This window comes from Adiantum capillus-veneris, chromosome 20 (genome assembly GCF_014529385.1).
Source record: "Adiantum capillus-veneris isolate H3 chromosome 20, ASM1452938v2, whole genome shotgun sequence".
Classification (NCBI taxonomy): Eukaryota; Viridiplantae; Streptophyta; class Polypodiopsida; order Polypodiales; family Pteridaceae; genus Adiantum; species Adiantum capillus-veneris.
This window is the reverse complement of record NC_140950.1, coordinates 131913442-131934687: the sequence shown is the minus strand read 5'-3', so window position 1 is coordinate 131934687 and position 21246 is coordinate 131913442. Positions and strand designations below refer to the sequence as shown.

Below are 21246 nucleotides of genomic sequence, written 5' to 3'. Positions count from 1 at the left end.
ATTTTTGCGCTCCATAGGCCTTCATGAAGATACTTGCAACCTTCTCATCCGTCATCACATACTCGAGATCGATGTCACAAGCCAAGATCCTCTCTTTGATAAAGGGATAGTGCACCTCAATGTGCTTCTTCCTTGCATGAAGCACTGGGTTGTCAGCCAACTATATGTTGCTAAGGGTTGTCACAATAGATAGCAACTGGTCTCTCTACATGTACTCCAAAGTTCTGAAGTAGAAATTTCAACCATGCTACTTCACATGCCACTACTGTAGCACCCTTATACTCTTCTTGTGTACTCAATAGACTGCTACCTCACATGCCGCTACTGTAGCACCCCATGTGATATCAGCACTATCAAGTGAAACCATGAATCCGTTGATAGACCTACAATCATGCATACTATTGTTTCACTTTGCATCTGTGTAACCATAGAATACAACTCAGCATCATCCTATAGAACAGTGCATGATCCAAAGTAGCACTCACATTGCGCTTCAATGTATTTGAGTATGGCTTCTTTGAAGACTGCATAAACGAGCTCACCAATCCAATTGTGTAACTCAAGTCTGAATATGTGAGATAGTCAAGCAGATCAAACTACCCACAATCCTATGCATGGTAGCATTGGGGAGTGCTTACATCATTCCCCAACTTCAAATTATGATCCAAAGACATTCAATCATATCATACTTTGTCAATATATCCAAAACATATTGCCTTTCAAACAACCATATACCCTCTTATTTGCAAGTAATTTTAATGCCCAAAACGTAACAAAAAACTTATAAATCTTTCATGTCAAATTCCTGATAAGTAGGTCATGTACACCTTCTACTTCAATCGCATTATCACCACCAACAATCACAACGTCACATTTCTATATTATTCTTTCACACATACAAAGAGTGATCTGTATTAAACACCGAAAACCCCAAAGAGATAAATGCCACAATACTCTCATAGCAAGCTCTAAGTTCTTGCTTCAACCCATATAATGCTTTCTTTAACCTGTATACAAGGTCACGTAGACACACACTCTTCCATAAAGACAATCTCATCCAAATTGCCATTCAAGAAAGCATTCTTTACATCCATTTGTTTCAACACCCATTCTAAAGATGCACCTTTGTGATAAACACAAAAACGATAGTCATCTTGACTTCATGACTTAACATCTCCTCATAATCAATCCCATACAGGTGTGCATAACCCTTTGACCACAAGCTTTACGTTATACCTACTCACTGCCATCAACATTATGCTTTATCTTGTAGACCCACATACATCCAATTGTCTTATTTCCATGTGGTAATGGCACCAACTCCCACTTTCCATTTTCATCAAGGACAACCATTTTCTCATCTATAGCTTGTCTCTATTTTGCATCTTTAACAACATATTCAAAACAAGTGGATTCAACCCCCTCTATAATATTTGCTAGATATGCACAATGATAAGCCAGATGACTATGATAAGTCAATCTCTCGATAAGATTTTCTACTCAAGTCTGCATGGTCCAAAAGCACTTCCAAGTGCCTCAATCTCTCTTTGCATCTTTCTTGCACCCAGAGTCTTCACAAAGGATATACCAAACTCCTAATCTAAGCTCTTCTCAAAACCATTGCTATCACCATTGACATGATTAACACTCAAATTTGGTAGCTTAGGTGCATCATGGACTTTTTCCTTTCCTTTTCTTGAGATATATACCTTTTCTTGATATATTTGAAGAGTTGATAGGATTTACTCTTCCATGCAACTTCCCACTCCATGGCTTCTCACCATGACATGCACTAGATCACCTTTGAGGCAAACTTAAAATCTATGACATTGTATCTACATCAGCTCCCAAATCATCATACATCAATGCAAACTCTTCATTTCATCAAAAACATCTTTGCTCACCCTCACTTTACCCGTGACAGGATTGTAATACTCATGAAGGTGGCATGTGAGCAGTGATAAATGAACCACCAAGGGAGTGTAGTGTCAAGAATTTCTCAGGCCACGAGAGAACTTCTGAGTTGCATAATGGGAGTTGCATAATGGGCAAGCATTCTCAGGAGTGTAGTGCCAAGAAAGAATTTTTCAGGCCACGAGAAAATTTCTGAATTGCATAATGGGAAAGCATTCACAGTAGTATCTATTCACTTTTCTACCACGAATTCCTCATTGGAAAAAAATATCAGACAAGGTTGAGGACCGCAAAGTTTTGACGCCGCACAAAAATATAACCATTTGCAGAGAAAATGTTAACATAATTGACACACCTTGGTGCAGAAAAACAGAGCACTTTTTCTAGCATTGAACACTTTAGGTCTAATGAAAAGCCAAATGGCAAACCAAAGCAATAAGATCGCATACAAGCTCTGGCATTGAAGGAAATGTTGAGGACTCCCACACAATGAAACAAGTTCTGGAGAACTGAGCACGTGGCAGCATCCACTGTAATATACGTACAAAAATACCAGAAAAAATGAGATCACATACTGGTAATATTTATCACAAAAATGCAGTTAGCAGCTACATGATTGAAGATATGAGAACGTATCTGTACATATGCCTACATGAATACATGAAAAGCCCAGAACCACCTAAAGAGGAAAGCACCTGTCCTTCGCTTTGTTTATTGCATGACCAAAGTAATACCATGTGTCTTATATTCCAGCAGAAAACTCTCATCTCCTCTGCGTTAATGCAATCCGCTCTGATGCCAGAAACCAAAAGTTTTACAGCTGTGCTGATCCAGGAAAATCGACAAAAATGTGACCTAGTAGTAACCCTCTTCTCACAAAATACGGCCTTTCCCAGAACAAACTCTATGGTTGAGAGAGCTGCTTATATGTAGCCAATGATGAGTTTGCAAGGGAAGCCTTTCAAACACCCCTTTCAACAGCGACACATAATGGTCATCCTTGAAGCACAAAGGACTATCACCCCAAGCAGGCCATCTCTTGAAAACTCTTACATCCTGCCAACAAACCTCAGTAACATCTGCTACAGGAAAACATGTAGTTGCAAACGCTAAATCCACACACAAGCGTTACAGCATAAATGCTGCAATCAAGAGTGATCGCACCTGCCGCCTTTTTGCAAAATAACCCTAAGTGAAGAAGATCTTCGAACTGTCCCACAACATCAAGGGCCTTGGAAACCTTGTCAAAGCTGTCATCCAGCCCTTCCGATTGTGACAAAGAGATATCCAAAGCTTTTGAAGAAGACTTGTTCTGAGAATAAAAGAAATAGGCCCCAATAAATATGGTCAACTCTGTTACAAATACAAGGGCAAGTGGCCAGCGAGGTAAGAGGACAGCGAGAGTTTGCCCCCAGGAATGGCCACAACATGAAAGAACCCTTTCCATCACCACATAAACAGCCACTAAAGCTGCTGCCAAAGCTCGTAAATTTTCTGATTTCTCAATGCTGTGAACAATATTTTTCACATATTTAGTGTGACATTTCTTGGCTTCTTTTCTTGCTAGTGGTAAATCACTGCTTGAAGAAGCAATGGTTGAAGCTGTATCCATGGGTTCCTCCAGAAACCTGCTGCTTAAGAGAGGAGCTGGCATCATACCAGAAGGTTCTGAAGAGGTTCGAACTGGTTGTGAATCAGGTACATGTTGCTGAAAATCTTGAACATTCTGGCTATAATGGAAGCCACTTCCAAATTCTTCAGCTGAAAAATATGTGAAAAACTTCAACATTTGAAAGTCTCGACTCATGGCTTAGAGAATACAGTACATGGGCTTGACCCCTCCCCACTTCAAGAGACTACCCATTTCCTTGCCCACTATAGTAGGCAAGCCCATTTCAACACGCCAAATACCTCAGAATCTGGTGGATGTTGCACATTTTTCTAACAACCAAATCCCTCATATCTAGCAAAACCACGCCCAAGTATGGAGGAAATAAAGCCATATTGAGCTTGTAAAAAACCCAGATTTAGTAGCCTTACAGTGGCGGTACCCCCTACAATTTACAAAACCAAATGATAGCATTTTAAGATTCTTTTGCCACCAGTGCATATATATATACTTGATACAGTTAACAAATAGAAACAAAACAACAGCAACTTAAATATCGCCTAGATAAAAAAGATGGGCAAAGCTAATTTAACTGAAATTTTGTACAGAACCTCTAAATTCATTCACATCAAGGATAAGACAGACAAAGACTTAATTCCTAAACTTTAAACTCAACCAACACAACAGTCATAAGGCAAAAGGAAGAAGTCTTAAGTCCTAACATAAACTATACACTAGACACCAGCAAAGGAAGAGACAACCAAACTAAACACAATCTTGAAAACTTGAGAACATGCTTCACTTTTTTTCCATGTAGTAAGTAAAAGTTCATTGTCTTTATCTTGCACAGCTTGGACAACAAGTATGCGTCATGAAAGCCCTACTCAAATCACCAGTTCTCACGAATAGGTGCAGGTTTGTATAGACTTGAGACCTGACCACCATCCTGATGCATTGCCTCTAAGAAATGTAGGTGGTCTCCCATCCTTCAGTGGGCATTCAGCAATATTAGCATGCAGCGTAAAGTATAGAGATACTTTCACATAGCCCATAAGCATCCTTGTATCAGCTTGGGTGCCAATCGGGATAGAAAAGCCTCAGCAGAGCATGTCATCAAATTTTACAAAATAAAATGATTACAGTTAGATATCTCTCTGGATTCATCCAGTCGGTCCCCTTTCCTCCGAGGGACAGGTGACTGGGAGTGAGGGCTGTTTTGTGGCTGCCGGCCAGAGTGAGGTAGTTTTCTCATGTCAGGATTTATCTAACCAACGCCATACAGTTCGGTACCAGTACCTCACTTTGAAAAGGAGGGCACATCCAACCCTATGTGTCCATGGACAAGCTACGGCACGACCAAGGTTCAGTTCAGTCAAGTCAGTCTAGAATAAGAGTGATCTGGCACTTTTGTGAGTCTGTTCGCAGACCGTGCATGTTCAGAGACATAGAATAGATGCATATCCTCTGGTTGCACACAACATGACAATCAAATTACCATCAGATTACAATCAAAACCCATCAGGAGCATTTTTACAGTGCATAGACCTATTTTCCCTATTTTAGCCAATTTTCACTTATTATTTTAAAGTGACTTTTGTTGGGAACTAGGCAGAGCAATTTTGCTAAGTTTGTATACATAGAAACCTAGCGCTAGCACTTTCTGGCAGAAGAGGCAGCGGGAACTCAGTTCAACAAGCACCTTCTCAGTAAGACCCCCAGCAGGCCTAGCGTTTTTGCACCAGTTGCAGGACCTAGCGTTTTTGCATCAGATCAACAAGCGTTTTTGCACTTGCAAATTCCCGGCGACAGTAGACAGCAGATCAGCCATAGCGTTAGCAGATTTCCACCGCAAGAAGCAGAATTCAACCTAGCGTTTTTGGTTTGCAGATCAGCCTCAGCGTTTTGCAATTCCATCGCAACAGATTCAACCCTAGGACCAACGTTTTCAGTTTTCAGCAGTCAGATACCGCAGTAGAGTTCCCAAACCTCGTAGATCTCACCTTCCCTTAGCAGATCCTCGCCGCACGGTGAGATTCATCAAGGTTTACAATTTCAGTCCGTAAAACGCAGATTTCAGCATCTGCGTTTTCAACGCGTCGTCATCGAATCGTCGTCACCGACATAAGAGTCAAAATTCAGCAGATAAAGATTTGCAGATTTCAGCCATTAGCGTTTTCAGTTTTCAGCCCGTCTCGTCGTCGTGCTCATCGTCATCGACATCGTCGGCAAGTCCAAGCATTGTAGAGATTTGTGCAATCAATAGTAGACCGCTCTCGCCATAGAGAGTGGGGCCTTCGGAGGAGGGTTTTGACAACATTCTGGTGTCGTATTCTTCTCTCTCTATCTCTCAACCTCACAGCACCTTCATTCACAATGTTCAACACTTTGTTTGTGTCCATTGCACTCTCTCACTAAAGGAACGAAAGGCTCTCCCTTCCGTAAGCAAAAGGAACCTTGAGCACAGTTCGGAGCACTCATCTTGAGCAAAGTTCAACATTCACTTCCACTGCACCTTACACCTGGTGTCGTATTCTCTTCTCTCTCTATCTCTCACTCTCAGCACCTTCATTCACAATGTCTACCACTTTGTTTGTGATCATTGCACTCTCTCACTAAAGGAACGGAAGGCTCTCCCTTCCGTAAGTAAAAGAAACCTTGAGCACAGTTCGGGGCACTCATCTTGAGCAAAGTTCAACATTCACTTCCGTTGCACCTAACAACTTAAGGATTAGTAACTAGAATCCTTACAGTGGTATCAGAGCAAAAAAAATTCCGGGACCCAAAGGTTGTGAGCCTCTCACCCTTGCCGCTACCCTCTTCCCTTCCCGAAGTTGTATGGAAGCTGTAGAGAGATGGTGGAAACAACCATTTCGAAAGCGGTTAATGTGACCTTCTCGTCCCAACCAAGTACCCAAATTCAAACATGCAGAGAGAGCGTTGGCGTCGCCTTTATCCAATCGGCTTGATGGTCTTGGTGCATTCATTCTCTCTCCTTTCTGTAAACATGTTCCGAATTCAATTACACTTTGCAAGATGTGTTCTCTCGCGTATTAAGCGTAAGGACAATAAGGTGATTGTGTGCACGTAATAATAATATCAATGTGGTACCATACGTAATGTACGATACGTATCTGTACGTATTGTACGTTGTTCTGTATGGATGAATTTTTAATGTACGTAAAAATATGTACCTTTGTAAAAAACAAGTAAATGAGAGAACATTTTTCAAAAAATTCCATTCCTCATTAGAAATTTAATAAATTTATATCATACAAACTACTTGGGGACACATTACTACACACATTTTCAACTAGAGATTCACTAGCCAAGTACCAAGTAACGATCGTGTAAAACATACATTAAACATTTGTATCTGCTGACAAAAGAACAATGAAAAACCTTCAAGCATTCAATAATGAAAGTACCTACTAACAATTGAACAATGATAGTGTATATACTACATAATAAAGAATCAGAAGTGTGAACATAACATTGCTTCAAGTAGCCCACAATTGTTAATAAGGAGCGACCCACAATAGTGACAAATGTCAAGCCAAATGACTCCTAATAGAGCATACATAAATAAAAACACCGTGTTGAAATATGTGAAAGTGTATGGACCCTAGTCACTGCCATGAGGACGCCCAACTTACCCCCCCCCCACACACACACACACACAAGAAAAAACCTTATCGTACAGTACCATCGGTTCGTGTATTGTACGGATCAGTACGAACGTGCTATATAGTACGGATCAGCACGTACGGACAGGTCCAACCTTGGCACGTATTCGTGTGATCGGAGGGCTCTATAAAAGTGTAAGTGCAAACAAGGGCTGATTTGTCAGGTGGCTCACTCGCCATGCCCATTCATGCCTTTTTGTGCTCATCAAACAGCTCTTCCATGTGACTGTTCGCTAAAGGTCACATGCTCACAACCTAATCCTTCATAGCAGACCCTTGATGCAAGAGGTGCCTAGGGAGAACCACATTGCTGGTAACCCTTTACGCATCCAACCCCTTCACGCCAGAGGTGCCTCGAAGAGCCACATCCCCGTACAAGTATGCCCTAGACCTGTGAAGCAACAGAGTGGTGTAAGCCTAACACCCCCTCACAGCACATGATGCTGAACAAACCGCACGAAGCCGAAGATGTGAGGCAAATGATGAAGATGTCTGCTACGATGTCCACTAAAGGACAATACTCCAACGAACTCCGCGAGTGTAGCAGCAGTCTGGGGTTCCCGCCCGCCAAGAAATCTCCATGGTGAGATGTCGTCACGAGCAGTGTAGCAAACTGCTGTACTCCGCCGATTCAGTGTGAAGATGCTGCGTGAAGGTCCCGAACTGAGTGTGAAAACAACTCTTTGTCATGAAAGGAGTGCCAATAGACATGCAAGTGTCCTGCCCAATAGGATCTGTGGTGTCTGTAGTCAAACCGTCTGGAGAAAATGGAGAAGCCCAGAAACCGCCATGAGAATGACCGAAAGCCTGTCAATGCATGAACCTATAACCTAGTGTGGCCAGGTGGCTAAGCTGTGAAAAACTCCCAAGAAGGCGAGATGTAGCAATCTGCGCCGTAAACGTCCTCCGAATCAAGGAAAGCCAAACTAAACAATCTACACTGTAGAAGCTATCGTAAGCTACAGGAGTCACCAGGAGACCGCACGGACCACCATCGGATGATGTCATGTTAGTAGCTAGGGTAATCCAAGATGAGGGGAAAGCCAGACTCAACAGTCTGTGCTGTGAAGGGCCTCTGAGAAGAGGAAAGGCCAAACCAATCTGTCTGCGTCGTCTTGCCTGTATCTCCTACCTCCAATCCTCCGGTGTCAAACAAAACAAAAGCCGCACAAAAACACCACCACCAAACCGCATCTCGATTGGCCCTCAATGTGAATGAGAAGGGAGTGGCCTATTGCCCGGGTCGGGGGATGAGTCTGTTGTAAGGTTACCGAGGGTGAGTGTAAGCAACTCTGAAGGTAGCAATCCGAATTATCAAGAGTGTAGAAGAGCAACTACACTACCATCCAAGCCAAGCTCCAGGTGACTCCGGATATAGTCGTGGGATGCCTGATCTCCCGCATCTCGCGGGCAAACTCTCCAAGAGAGTCCAAAGCACTGAAGTCCCACTCTAGTCTGTAGATCCAAGCAATGAACCTGTCCAAGAAGAGATTCAGGATCCTCTTCCTAAGTCCATGTAGATGCTCCTGTGTAAGCAAGTGATCTAACGTGTCGAGGTGAAGTGGTAAATGTCTATCCACCCAAGATGGTGGTGTCCTCTCTGGAAATATCTGAATCCCATATGCCATGAGCATGGCCATATCTCGTGTGAACTCCTCTGATGAGTGCATAGGTGTGTCCATAGCAAATCACAAGTCGCCACCCCCTCTGGAGTGTGCAACCGCCAAATGATGGCTGGAATGAATGGATCTCCCAAGGATCGTACGCCCGTAAATGATCAAGCCGATGTCGAAGATACCATATACTGCAGCAATCACTAAGAGACGGCACGACCACCACCGGATGGTGTCCTGGCAGGAGGTAACTTCATCCTCTGTGAAAAACACAAAGCCAAGTGTCTGTTGTCCACCCGAAAACACCTATGAGGTGATGAAAACGTTGCTGTCCAACGATTTCCAAGGCTCCCGGCAGGGTCCGGAGCGGTGCAGAGGGTGTAGGGAATATGGTGAATCACTGTCACTGCCCCAGATGGGCTGAAAACAGAGAAACAGCAAGGGGTAATGGCTGAAATCTGTAGATTTGAAGAGGAACTTCGCCGGCAAGGCACCGGATGCCAAGGCCGGGTAGGTGGTGGCAAGATCCGGGGTCCAGAAGCTAAGCGCTGCCCTCCTGCTGCAAAAACGCAGGTGCCCACTTTTGTTGCACTTTTGGCACCAAAAACCTTCTGTTTGCTGAAAAAACAAAAGCTTGATGGGTACCCTAGGTGCCAAAGCAACTTGTGGAAGGTGTCAACGACACAAAGTGACCAATAAAACTGCTGAAAATGGGCTGAAAACCCAAAAACGCAGATCTAGCTAAAAAACACAAATGGAACAAAGGAGGTTTCCGGCGATGAAATGATCCCAGAAGTGAAGCGCTAGCAGCCTGATGCAAAAACACTAACCTGATCTGCAGAAACGCAGGTGGAGGGGGATCCTCCGCGACGAAAAACGCAAATCTCATGGCGCGCCTGGTTGTTTGCAAAACGCTGGCAGAATTTGCATGAAAACGCTAATTATGCTGATCTTGGGAGGAGAACCTGATGCGGAGATGCGTTGTCCGAGGCCATGGAAAGCCTAAGCTGCTGATACCATGTGCCCTGGCGACTGATACCATGTGAGAGCGCGTGTCCAGAAGCGTGAGAGAGAGAGAGAGAGAGAGAGAGAGAGAGAGAGAGAGAGAGAGAGAGAGAGAGAGAGAGACGCCAGATAGGGTGAAGAGGGGGCGATTAGCCCCCCATGATTACCATAAGCAGAAGGCCCTTAGTACAATCAGTATGTGTGATCTTTGTGAGATGAGAGATGTGGAAGTGGGTACCCCCCTGGCCCTATAAATAGGTGCCCAAGGGGAGGTAGGGCAAGGCCTAATAAAAATCCCCACGACCCAACAGAAAAATGATATATGGAAATATATGTGGACGCCCAGACAAAGTGGACGGCCGGCCCCAAACTCGGGTGGCCCGACCAGGTACAACCTAGACTATGGGTGGCCAACCCGGAGACATACTAGCCGTACAAGTATGCCCTAGACCTGTGAAGAAGCAGAGTGGTGTAAGTCTTCTGTGGAGTCTGAGGAGTCTGAGAGGTACTGTGAGAAGACTTGTTCTCCTTAGGCTTTCCTTTGTTGTGCTTCATCTCCTGAGCCAGAGCAATCGCTACCGCCTTGCCGGATCGAAGACTTCCACATCAAACCTGATATAGTCGTCCAACCCGAAAATAAAAGCCTCTTTGCGCTTCGCATCCGATTTGCGTAATTGGGTGCCAAGCTGCAAAACACGGTTAGAAAAGGACATGACGGTGGTACCATGTAAGGTGCAGCGGAAGTGAATGTTGAACTTTGCTCACGATGAGTGCTCCAAACTGTGCTCAAGGATTCCTTTTACTTACGGAAGGGAGAGCCTTCCGTTCCTTTAGTGAGAGAGTGCAAATGATCACAAACAAAGTGGGTAAACACTGTGCATGAAAGTACTGAGACTGAGAGATAGAGAGAGAAGAATACGACACCGGACAAGTTGTCAAACCCTCCTCCAAGGGCCCCTCTCTCGATGGCGAGAGAAGTCTACGCTATTGATTGCACAAATCTGATACAAGATGCTGATGCAAGTTCTTGACGCTACGATGCAATGAGGTTCTAAGTCGGTGACGACGGCGACGAGGACGACGGCTGGCTGAAAACGCTGGTTTCAGGGGGCTGAAAACGCTGGCGTGCATGGCTGAAAACGCTGCTGGTTTTGTCTGCTGGAAATGTTGGACAGCAAGGCTGAAAAGACGCAATTTCAGCAACTGCAAAAACGCTGGCTGAATATTGCTGCTTGCTGGCGCTTGTAGAAGGATCCAAAAACGCTGGGCTGTCCTTGATGAAAAACGCTAGGCTTGATCTTTGGTCTGTTGGCTGGAAAACGCTAGGTTGGCCTGCCGGGGAGTCTTGCTGAGAAGGTGCTCTGTTGGACGTTAGGTCCCTACTGCCTCTTCTGCCAGAAAGTGCTAGCTCTAGGTTTTCTTATATACTGACTTACTCAATTTGCCCTACCTAGTTTCCCAACAAAGTCACTTATTAATAATAAGTGAAAAATGGCTAAAATAGGGAAAATAGGTCTATGCATTGTAAAAATGCTCCTAATGGGTTTTGATGGTGATCATGATGTGTGCAACCAAAGGATATGCATCTACTCTAAGTGCCTCGGCATGCACGATCTGCGAACAGACTCACAAAAGTGCCAGAACACTTCCTAAGCTAAGCTAACTGAACTGAACTGAACCCATGTCATGAAGTAGCTTGTCCACGTACACATAGGGTTAGATGTGCACGTGACATACCATTTTGCTTGAGATTGCGTCAATCTTCCTTTAACCGCGCTAGGTTCTGAGGTGGCAAGAACCGCGCCTTGAGCTTGTCTCGGAAGTCGGCCCAATTGAAAGAAAGGGGCTCGGCTTCCTCTAGGTGCGCGGCCAACTTTGCCTCTTGCCACGCTTGATACCAATTAATGGCATCGCCGGCAAGATACATGGCTGCCGTCAAAAACTTTGCTATTCCCTATTTTCTTACTTGTCGCAAAATAAGCATTAAATTGACGCAACCAAGAATGAATAACATTAGCATCCATCTTTCTGTCATACTTACTGAATGTCAACTTCTCTGTGACACGGTTGTTGGAATCCGCTTCTCGACTTGTGCTACCTGATGATTCTTTGAGTGGCTAGGACTACGAGGTGAGTACCTGTAAAAGCCTCCATAGGATTTGGTACAACCCGTGGCGTAGATGGGGAAGGGAGGAGGGTCGAAAAAATCCTCTTGGTGGGGAATTCGTCACCACCTCCATGCTCATCACCTTCATGCAAAGTATCCATTCCGCTTCAGGTGATGACCATACACTGAGATCTTGGGTACTTAAGTTCGCAAGGAGCTTGGATTCTTGAGGTCTTGAGGTTCTTGAGTTCTTTCTTTAGCTTGCAGTCTGTGTTAGAGAAGGCTTTTCTCTTACCCAAGCTCGACTCTTCGCTGCGGGCGCACCCCTTGGCAGCCTTGAGCTCACACCAAAGTTGCTTTTTCTCACCTCACGTCGATTGGCCGGCCGCTAAGTGCACGGTCCCCTCTCAAAGAGTGAAAAGAGGAACAAGGGGAGGCCGGACAAGCCCTTCTTTCTTGGGTTTCTTGTCACTCTTCAAAAACACGATTAGGAATCGTCACGCCCAAGTGGTCTTGGGTTACGTAAGACCACAACAAGCAAAAAGAAAATTATGTGGTTCTTTCCTTGAGTGATACAGAACACTGCCAAAGCTCTGATACCAATGTAAGGTGCAGCGGTAGTGAGTGTTGAACTTTGCTCAAGATGAGTGCTCCGAATTGTGCACAAGGTTTCCTTTTACTTACGGAAGGGAGAGCCTTCTCTTTCTTTAGTGAGAGAGTGCAATGATCACAAACAAAGTGAACGACACTGTGAATGAAGGTGCTGAGACAGACAAAGAGAGAGAAGAATACGACACCAAACGATTCTCAAACCCTCCGAGAGAGGTATATGCTATTGATTGCACAAATCTGGTACAATGGTCTAGATGCAATGGACTTGCCGACGATGTCGACAACAATGATGACGACAACGTGGACGGGCTGAAACCTGAAAACGCTAGGGCTGAAAAGCGGAAACCCGCAAATCTACTAACCGCTGAATTCTGACACTGTGTTGGCACGGACAGCGATGGCGACGACACGACGGCGATGCGCTGAAAAAGCATGTCACAAATTGGTGTTGTAACAAAGTTGGACACTCCAAGTCAAGATTCTACCGCAACACGACAGAGATTCACTTTAAAACGGTTCACAATTCACACTTATTCGACACGGAACGACGGAGTTCCGTGCCTAGAGATGTTGGCCCTAAAGATTGGCGCCCCTTTCGGTATTTCTTTTTGTATTAATCTGTGTTCAAAGTACAAGAGAGTGGGAGGGTTCTCACTCTCAGACTCTACGTCCAGATGCTCTGAGTTGTGAGGGCCCTGTCCACTTATTTATATGTTTACAAGGGATGCCCAAAAGCAGAGCCCCAAAAGCTTTCTGTAACAGACTTGGATACTCCAAGTCAAGAATCTACCGCGACAGCACCAAATAACCACTTCAAAACAGTTCACAGTTCACAATTTATTCGACACTGGCCCGGCGGAGTTCCGTGCCTAGAGATATTGGCCCCAAAGACTGGCGTCCCTTTCGCTATTTCTTTTTGTATTAATCTTAGTTCAAAGTACAAGAGTACGGGCAGACGCTCACACTCAAACTTTGCGTCCAGATGCTCTGAGTTGTGAGAGGCCAGCCCGTTTATTTAAAGGTTACAAGGGATGCCAAAAGCAGAGCCCAAAAGCTGAAAATCAAAAGCTTTTAACTTTTCTCTCACAAGCTCTCTTGAGCCTTAAAATAAAGCAAATTAAAAGTTCTCTCTCTCTCTCTCTTTAAGTCCTTGCGTAAGAATCCACGCAGCCAAAACGTTACATAAAATAAAGCAATATCGAAAGCTCCGCCAGGCTGAAAAGCGAACTGCCGCAAATGTCCTGCTTTTCCGTACGCTCAGCATGTGTGAATCGGGGAAGGTGCCATACAGCATGCCACGTCATCTTTTTGCACAAAATGAAGCTGTTGACAAAATTCCTCTCGCCAAGGCTGTCCATGCCACAAAAGGGTGTATGTACAGGGCAGCCCCCCCATCCTTGCCCGAGAGGGTGTGTGTGTATGTGTACTGGGCACGCCACGTCTCTGGGTTGTGACATACCCCCCTCTTGAAAGCATTGTAATCGCCCTCGATTACACCTGCAAAACAGACAGAAGACATAAACTATCTCAGTTTCATATTCCGGAATTTCATTTCATAAAGTCATACAGCAGAATACTGTCAGCTCTCAGTATCCGTGAAGCTCAAAGAGACATCAGTGAATCTAGTACTCTAAAAATCGAGGCATATGTTGACAAAGGAGCGGAGTAACTCCCCTCTTGTGCATCCAACTGCACGAGATCTGCGGCCAAGCTGAATTCTGGGTTCCATTTGGAATAGACTATGCTAAACCAAAAGCTTCAAGGTAAAGGTTCACAATCTGAGGAGTATCTGCTAGGTCCTCCTCCTCCATCCACTTCGCATTCAATGCAGGATAGTTCTTGAATTTAACCAAGAACCGCGTTCGTACTTTACCCTTATTCTTTCTGTCCTTATGTGACAAAATCTGTTCAGGGACAAGGATCTCCTCGTTTTCTTCCACTTCGGGTTGCTCATCGGGCTCCCCATCATCAAGCACATCACCTTTGAAAGGATTCAAGAGACTCACATGAAATGCATTGTGAATCCTCCAAGTGTTGGGCAGTTTCGGTCGGAAGGAGACATCATTTATCTTTTCACAGATTTGGAAAGGTCCGTAGTATCGCATACTAAGCTTTGGAAAAAGCCTCTCCTTTCCCTTTTTCTTTGTCAGGCGTGCCTTCTCAAGACGTAAGAGCACCCAATCATCCTCCTTCATTTCAAATCGCGACGATTGGGATCCGCTGCCTTTTTCTGTCGTTCTTGAGATTTCTACAAAGCCTCGCGGACCTTGGCAAAAGCCATGTCTAAGTCGTGCGTATACTCATCAGCTTCAAAAATCTTTTCTTTCGTGCTTAGGAAGGGTGGAACCTTCGCAGCACCTTCAACAATCTCAAATGGCGCCTTCCCCGTCGAAGAGTGTATCGTGTTATTGTAGGCAAATTCCACCAAAGGTAGATACTTTTCCCATTGAGTCTTCTGATCCAAGATATAAGACTTCAACAAATCTAAAACCACTGAATTCGCAATCTCAGATTGCCCGTCAGTCTGTGGGTGGAAAGATGACGAGAACTGCAACCGCGTGCCAATGTTCTCCCAAATTGCCTTCCAAAACAAACTCGTAAATATGGGGCCATGTCGGAGACAATCGTCTCGGGCATGCCATGTAATCTGAAAATCTGGGCCACAAACAGTCTCGCTAAGTGATCCGGCTTGACTGTTTTCTTCACTGGAATGAAATGAGCCTGTTTGCTAAATCTGTCAAAAACAGTCCAGATACCATCATGACGACTCTGTGTTCTCGGGAGATCAAAAATGAAATCCATTGCAATACTTTCCTAGGGGCGGGTGGGTATGGGCAAAGGCTGTAACAATCCCTGTGCTTTACGCCTATCAAACTTGACCTTCTGGCATACCAAGCACCTGCGCACAAACTCGTCCACATCCTTCTTGAGTCTCGGCCAAAAGAAGTATCTCTCTACCCCTTTCATGGTGGTAGCAATGTCGCGGTGACCCCGAGACAAAGCATCTGCCACCAAATTCTTCTGTCCATGAAGATGGACAATCTGGAAGTGAAACTGTGACAAGATGTTCGCCCACCACATCTGCTTTTCCGATAGCTGCTTCTGTGACAAGAAGTAACGTAAACTCTGATGGTTTGTAAAGACAGTAAAATCCGCTCCAAGTAGGTAGTGCCGCCACTGAGTAAGAGCATGGATAACCGCCAAAAGCTCTTTCTCATAAATCTCTGTTGTCAATTCCGGCCTTGAGAACAATCGGCTCTCGTAAGCAATGACATAGCCTTCTTGCATTAAGACCACACCCAGACTACGACCACAAGCATCACTATATACTTCAAATAAATTCTGCAAGTCCGGCAAAGTCAAAACTGGTCTCGTAGTCGATTTCTCTTTCAAAGTCTGAAAGGCAGTTACCTCTGTGGGTCCTCACGAGAAAGGGACTCCTTTCTGTGTCAAGATATGAAAAGGGGAAGCAACCTCTGCAAACTTTTGAATGAACCGCCTGTAGTATGAACACAGTCCCAAGAATCTTCTAGCTTCATGGACATTCTTGAAATCGGGCCAATCACGGATAGTCTCTATCTTGGCCGGATCCATCTGCACTCCTGCTGCTGCTGAGACAATGTGTCCCAAAAGGTGTATCTCTGGTAGGAAAAATTCACTTTTCTTTGCATTAATCACTAACTTGTGATCTTGTAATGCCTGAAAGATCTGAAGCACATGATCTCTATGTTCTGCCTCATTCTTGGAGAAAACAATGATATCGTCAAAGAAAGTGCCAACAAATAGCCTATACTCTTGAAAAATCATGTCCATCGTCCAGTTAAATGTCGCAGAAGCGTTGGTTAAGCCAAAAGGCATCACCAAAAACTCAAATAACCCAAAAGTCGTCTGAAAGGCTGTCTTGTAGACGTCTCCTGGCGCGATTCTGATCTGATGATATCCACTCTTGAAATCAATCCTGCTAAAGCACGAGGATCCCTGTAATCTGTCGAGTATATCATCGATCCTAAGAATCGGAAATCTGTTCTTGATGGTGATTTTGTTGAAGCTCTATAATCGATGCACATTCTCCAAGATCCGTCTTTCTTCAAAACCAACAACACTGGAGAGCAATACGATGAAGTACTAGGCTAGACAAGACCCTTTTCCAAGAGGTCTTTCACTCGGTTCATAATCTCTTCGTTTTGTGCTTGGCTCACACGCTAAGGTGACTGGTTCGGTGGTGTGCTTCCAAGTATCAGATCAATGGTATAATCTTCAGGACAAACAGGTGGTAACTCGCCTGGCAGGCCCTCTGAGAAGCAATCGACATGAGAGTGGAGAAAATCTTGGCGTTCTTTATCAAGTTCAGACATATTTGTCCTATCCTCATCACTCCAATAAACAAGCAGACTGGGTTTCATTAATTTAGAAATGGCTCGCTTTCCTCGCCCGATAGTCGACCACGGCGTTGTTCTTGTGGTACCAGGGAATTCCCAAGAGAACATCACAACCTTCCAAAGGCATTATGTAAAAGTTATATGCCCCAAATACCCCTGACAATGCAACCGAAGTTTGCCAATGACAGGTGTAATGGCTACGTCCCTGCCGAGTGCCGCTAGAACTACCTCCACAAGTAGTCCCATCCAATCGGAAGTGATCTCAAACAGCACCGCCAATTCCGGTGAAATGAAGTTGGCCTTGGCTCCTCCATCAAAGAAGATCAGGACTTCTCGATCTTTCACTTTGCCCCAAGCTCGGCAAAGTTCTGTACTCTCGTCCACCGTGCTAGGATTGGTACCCACGCAATCTGGAACTAGTCCTGTTTTCACCTTGCCTTTTTGTCCACGTTCCTCAGCTGCTCTCAAACTCTCAGGCCTTTCGTCGTCCTTGTCGTTCTGTTCTTTCTGTGCCTTTTGAGGGCACTTCGCGGAGATATGTCCAGTTTTCCCGCATCCAAAGCACCTCCCTTCCCTGATAAAGCGAGCTCTCTCTTAAAGAGTAAGCTTGGGTCGTGCATCTTTCTTTTCTGGGTTGCTCTTTCTTTTTCACTTGTCAAAGTCTGTTCGGCTCTTTGTGTCATGATCTCATCGGTGGGGTAGGTCAGACTGCCAGAGTGAATGGCAAAACCCCGTTTCACATGACTCATCAACTCCTAAATAGAAGCTGACTTTTGCTCCAAGCAGTGATCTCGGATCTCTGTAGGGAGACCCAAGGTAAACCGCTCAATCTGTTCCTTGAACGAGATCTTCTTAAATGAAGAGGCGGGTAGAAAAGAGCTGTATCCTTCTTGGTCATCCGAAGATGGTTCCAAGCAGTTCGTATATCACGTTCATACTCTCGAGTCAACCAAGAAGAAATAAAAAGCCTCTTGAATTTCAGCTATTTAACTGGCGCAGTCTTGCTTAATAGAAGCTTGGACCACCAAGTTCGAGCATTCCCCTTAAAGTAAGAGGCGGCTCTCTGAATCTTAGAGTGCTCTGAGTAACGCCCTCCCGCGAAAGCGATGTCAAACTGCTGTACAAAAGACAAAGCCTTCGAAGCATCTCTATGACCAGAAAAAGTGTCAAATTTAATTGATTGTCCACCTTCCTTAAAACTCTCGGACTTTCTTGCTTTTGTCTTCCAGAAAGTCATACTAGTTGGCTTTATAAAAATTCTTCTTCTTTGCATAAAAGTTGTTGTTGTCAGATTCTAAACTGTTTGTAGACGAGTCCTCTGTAGAACTGTCACTCACAGGGCGAGATTTAGACTTCTTTGTCTTTTTCTTGCCCTTTCCGAAGCGTTGCTTCTTGCTTCGCTTTTGCCTTTTCGATCTTCTTTGCTCGAGTCAAATGAGCTAGAAGAACTGTCAGAAGAAGAAGAAGAACTGGGTACTCCTTCAAATCAAAGGCGCTTCTTCTGTTTCTTTGCCTTTTCAAAAGTCGAATGACGACCCAAATAGCCCAGGAAGTCAGTGCCCTTCTTCTGCTTTTTGCCGTGTTTTTCATCTTTGTTTTACGCGTCAAAAAACTGAGCAATTCGTGCATCAACCACCTCTTCTAATTCCTTCTCTATATACTTCTTGGGAGCAGGAGGTTTCTTGAGAGCGGGTTTTGGGGATGGTGTTGTGGTTTTCTGCCACTGCGTGTGCACCTCCTCCAAAGAGATCTTGCTCATATATTTTGCCATTTTCAGGTCCTTGGCAAAATTAAGCATCACCTTTGTTGCGTCACCGATCAATCGTTGACGCTCCATGTAAGGTGCAGCGGAATGAATGTTGTATTTTCTCAAGATTAGTGATCCTTATTGCTCAAGGTTACTTTTAGTTCTTAGGGAAAGAGAGAGATTTCCGTCTTATGGAGAGTGCTATGATCACGAACAAAGTGAGTGGATATTGTGCGTGCAAGTGAATGAGACTGAGAGAAGGAGAGAGATGAGATACGACACCGAGAGGTTGTAAAACCCTCCTCCGAAGGCCCCACTCTCGTCGGCAAGAGTGGTCTACTTGATTGCACAAATGCGGACAATGCAAATGCAATGGACTGATGCAATGGGACTATGCCGATGACGACGACGATGATGACGGCGGCGACTTAGGCTGAAATCTGGGATCTTCTTGGTGGCTGAAAATGGCTGTTTCTCGCTGTGCTAATGGAGGAAAATGACTGTTTTCGTCGGGGTCGGAAGGGTGATGAAAAACGCTGCTGTAGACTACTCTTTGGCTGCGTTTTTGAATGGATTCTTCTTGCTGAAAAACGCTGGGACAGCAGAGGGTTTCTAGCTGAAAATTGCAGGTTTTCAAGTGCTTAAGAACTCCTTACCCGGCCATGGTCATCTGCTGCCATTTGCTTGATGAAAACGCTGATTTGGCTGAGGTGTGTCTAGCGTTAGTGGAGGCCACAAACGCTGATGTCATGCTTGTGAAAAATGCTGATGCTACTAAGGGGAAAAACGCTGGTTCATAGGCTTTGATGGCGATCCTGCTAGGGAGGAAAAACGCCAGACAAGTGGTATCTGTAGGCGATGCTGGCTGTGGGGAAGAAACACCAAGGGAGGGATGGTGATGGCGAGGGTCTACTGCTGGGGGGGGGGGGGGGGGGGGGGGGGGGGTTACTGCTGAGAAGTTGCCTGTTGAGCGGGAAGCTCCTACTGCCTCTTCTGCCAGAAAGTGTGAACTTTGGTTTGCTTATATATTAACTTAGCAAAATTGCCCTACCTACTTTTGTTGGAAAGTCACTTAAAAATAATAAGTGAAAATCCCAATAAATAGGAAAATAGGCTAAATGCACTGGAAAATTCCCTTAACTGATGCTAATGGATTCTGATGGGAATTCCGATGATCATGTTGTGTGCAACCGGAGGATATGCATCTATGCTAAGTGACTGGGGATGCACGGTCTACGAATAGACTCACAAAAGTGCCAGATCACTGCTATTCTAGACATGACTGAACTGATTGAACCCTGCTGTGGTGTAGCTTGTCCACGGACACATAGGGTTGGGATGTGTCACGTGACATCCCCTCCTTTTCAAAATGAGGTACTGGTACCGAACTGTATGGCGTCGAGGGAGATCGCCAACAGCATCCGGAATTCTGGAAGGGACTCTTCGCCGGCCCACTCTGCTGTGTGGGTCGAGCGGTACTTGAACTTCATAAAGGTCTGCAACGCTTGCTTCTTTGGGCCACGCCGAAAGCGACACAAAGTCTTCTGTGGCTCCTTTGATGCTTCAACTTCGTTGAGAGTCCTGCTTCCTTCATCTTCAAGAATCTCCATGGCTGAAAATTCATGAAACCATCTCCAACACAAAACCATGAACATACCCATTCCATGTAAAGTGAAGGAAAAAAATATAGTCTTCTCTAAAGACTGTGTATGCAATGTAGACGAACATAGAGACGGAGTGACAACCCGTTCATCAAACACATGCAAACAACGAGGTTGAATCTTTTCTGTTTGATCGAAATCAATCAACTGTGGCAAATCCCAATGGAAATGCCCATGCTCATACTATCATGTGCTCGTTCGGAAACTGTGTCATGCCAAGGAAGAGATATGGAATGCGACTTCCTTACATACAAACTTTTCAGCTTTTTATGAACAATCCGCATACATTCGTGCTCATCCATGAAAGAAACGTGCTCAACATACAGTATGTCATGCCTAGGAAAAGGGATCACATAACGATGCTGACTAAAATACAGGAAACCTTCACGAATGAAACACTTGAACAATGCGTGCGTATCAATCATGCGAACACATAATACTTCCTGTGATGGTTCCTTGGACCAAGGCTCGAGAGCCAAGATCGGTTCTTCTTGAATGATCGAATCGTCTTGTGGGGGTTCTTTGGACCTAGACTCGAAAGCCAAGATCGGATCTTCGTGATTGATCGAATCTACAACGAGGTTAGCTGCGCTAGGAAAAGCATCAACTAACACATCATTCTTGTGAACAATCACATCATCTTCATGCAATTCATCATGCTTGTCTTTTTCATCCAACTCATCATTTAAATCATTATCCATCAAATCCTCATGCTTCTCATAATCATGCAATTCCTGTGTGTCATGTTGTGGAGAAAAAGAGACTGAGCGAGTCTCCTTATCTCGAATCCTTTCAACCTTGTCCTGCATATTAGCAATGAGAGATGGAGACGGAAAAGTATCCACTCCATGAAAGACAATAGGAGAATCACTTTTGGCATTGAGAGTTAAAGTGCTAGCCTCCCAATCAACGAGAG

At 44.7% G+C, this 21246-nt stretch overlaps 1 protein-coding gene across 1 annotated transcript in view; it reads right to left on the bottom strand.

Moving 5' to 3' along the window:
- Positions 1-2319: 2319 nt before the first annotated feature.
- Positions 2320-21246, bottom strand: part of LOC147433248 (uncharacterized) — a 54417-nt gene continuing 35490 nt past the window's right edge. The window contains exon 2 of the mRNA XM_086492873.1: positions 2320-3675. Coding sequence (XP_086348999.1) covers positions 2984-3675 — 692 coding nt within the window. The 3' untranslated portion in view covers positions 2320-2983. The remainder of the gene's footprint in view (positions 3676-21246) is intronic.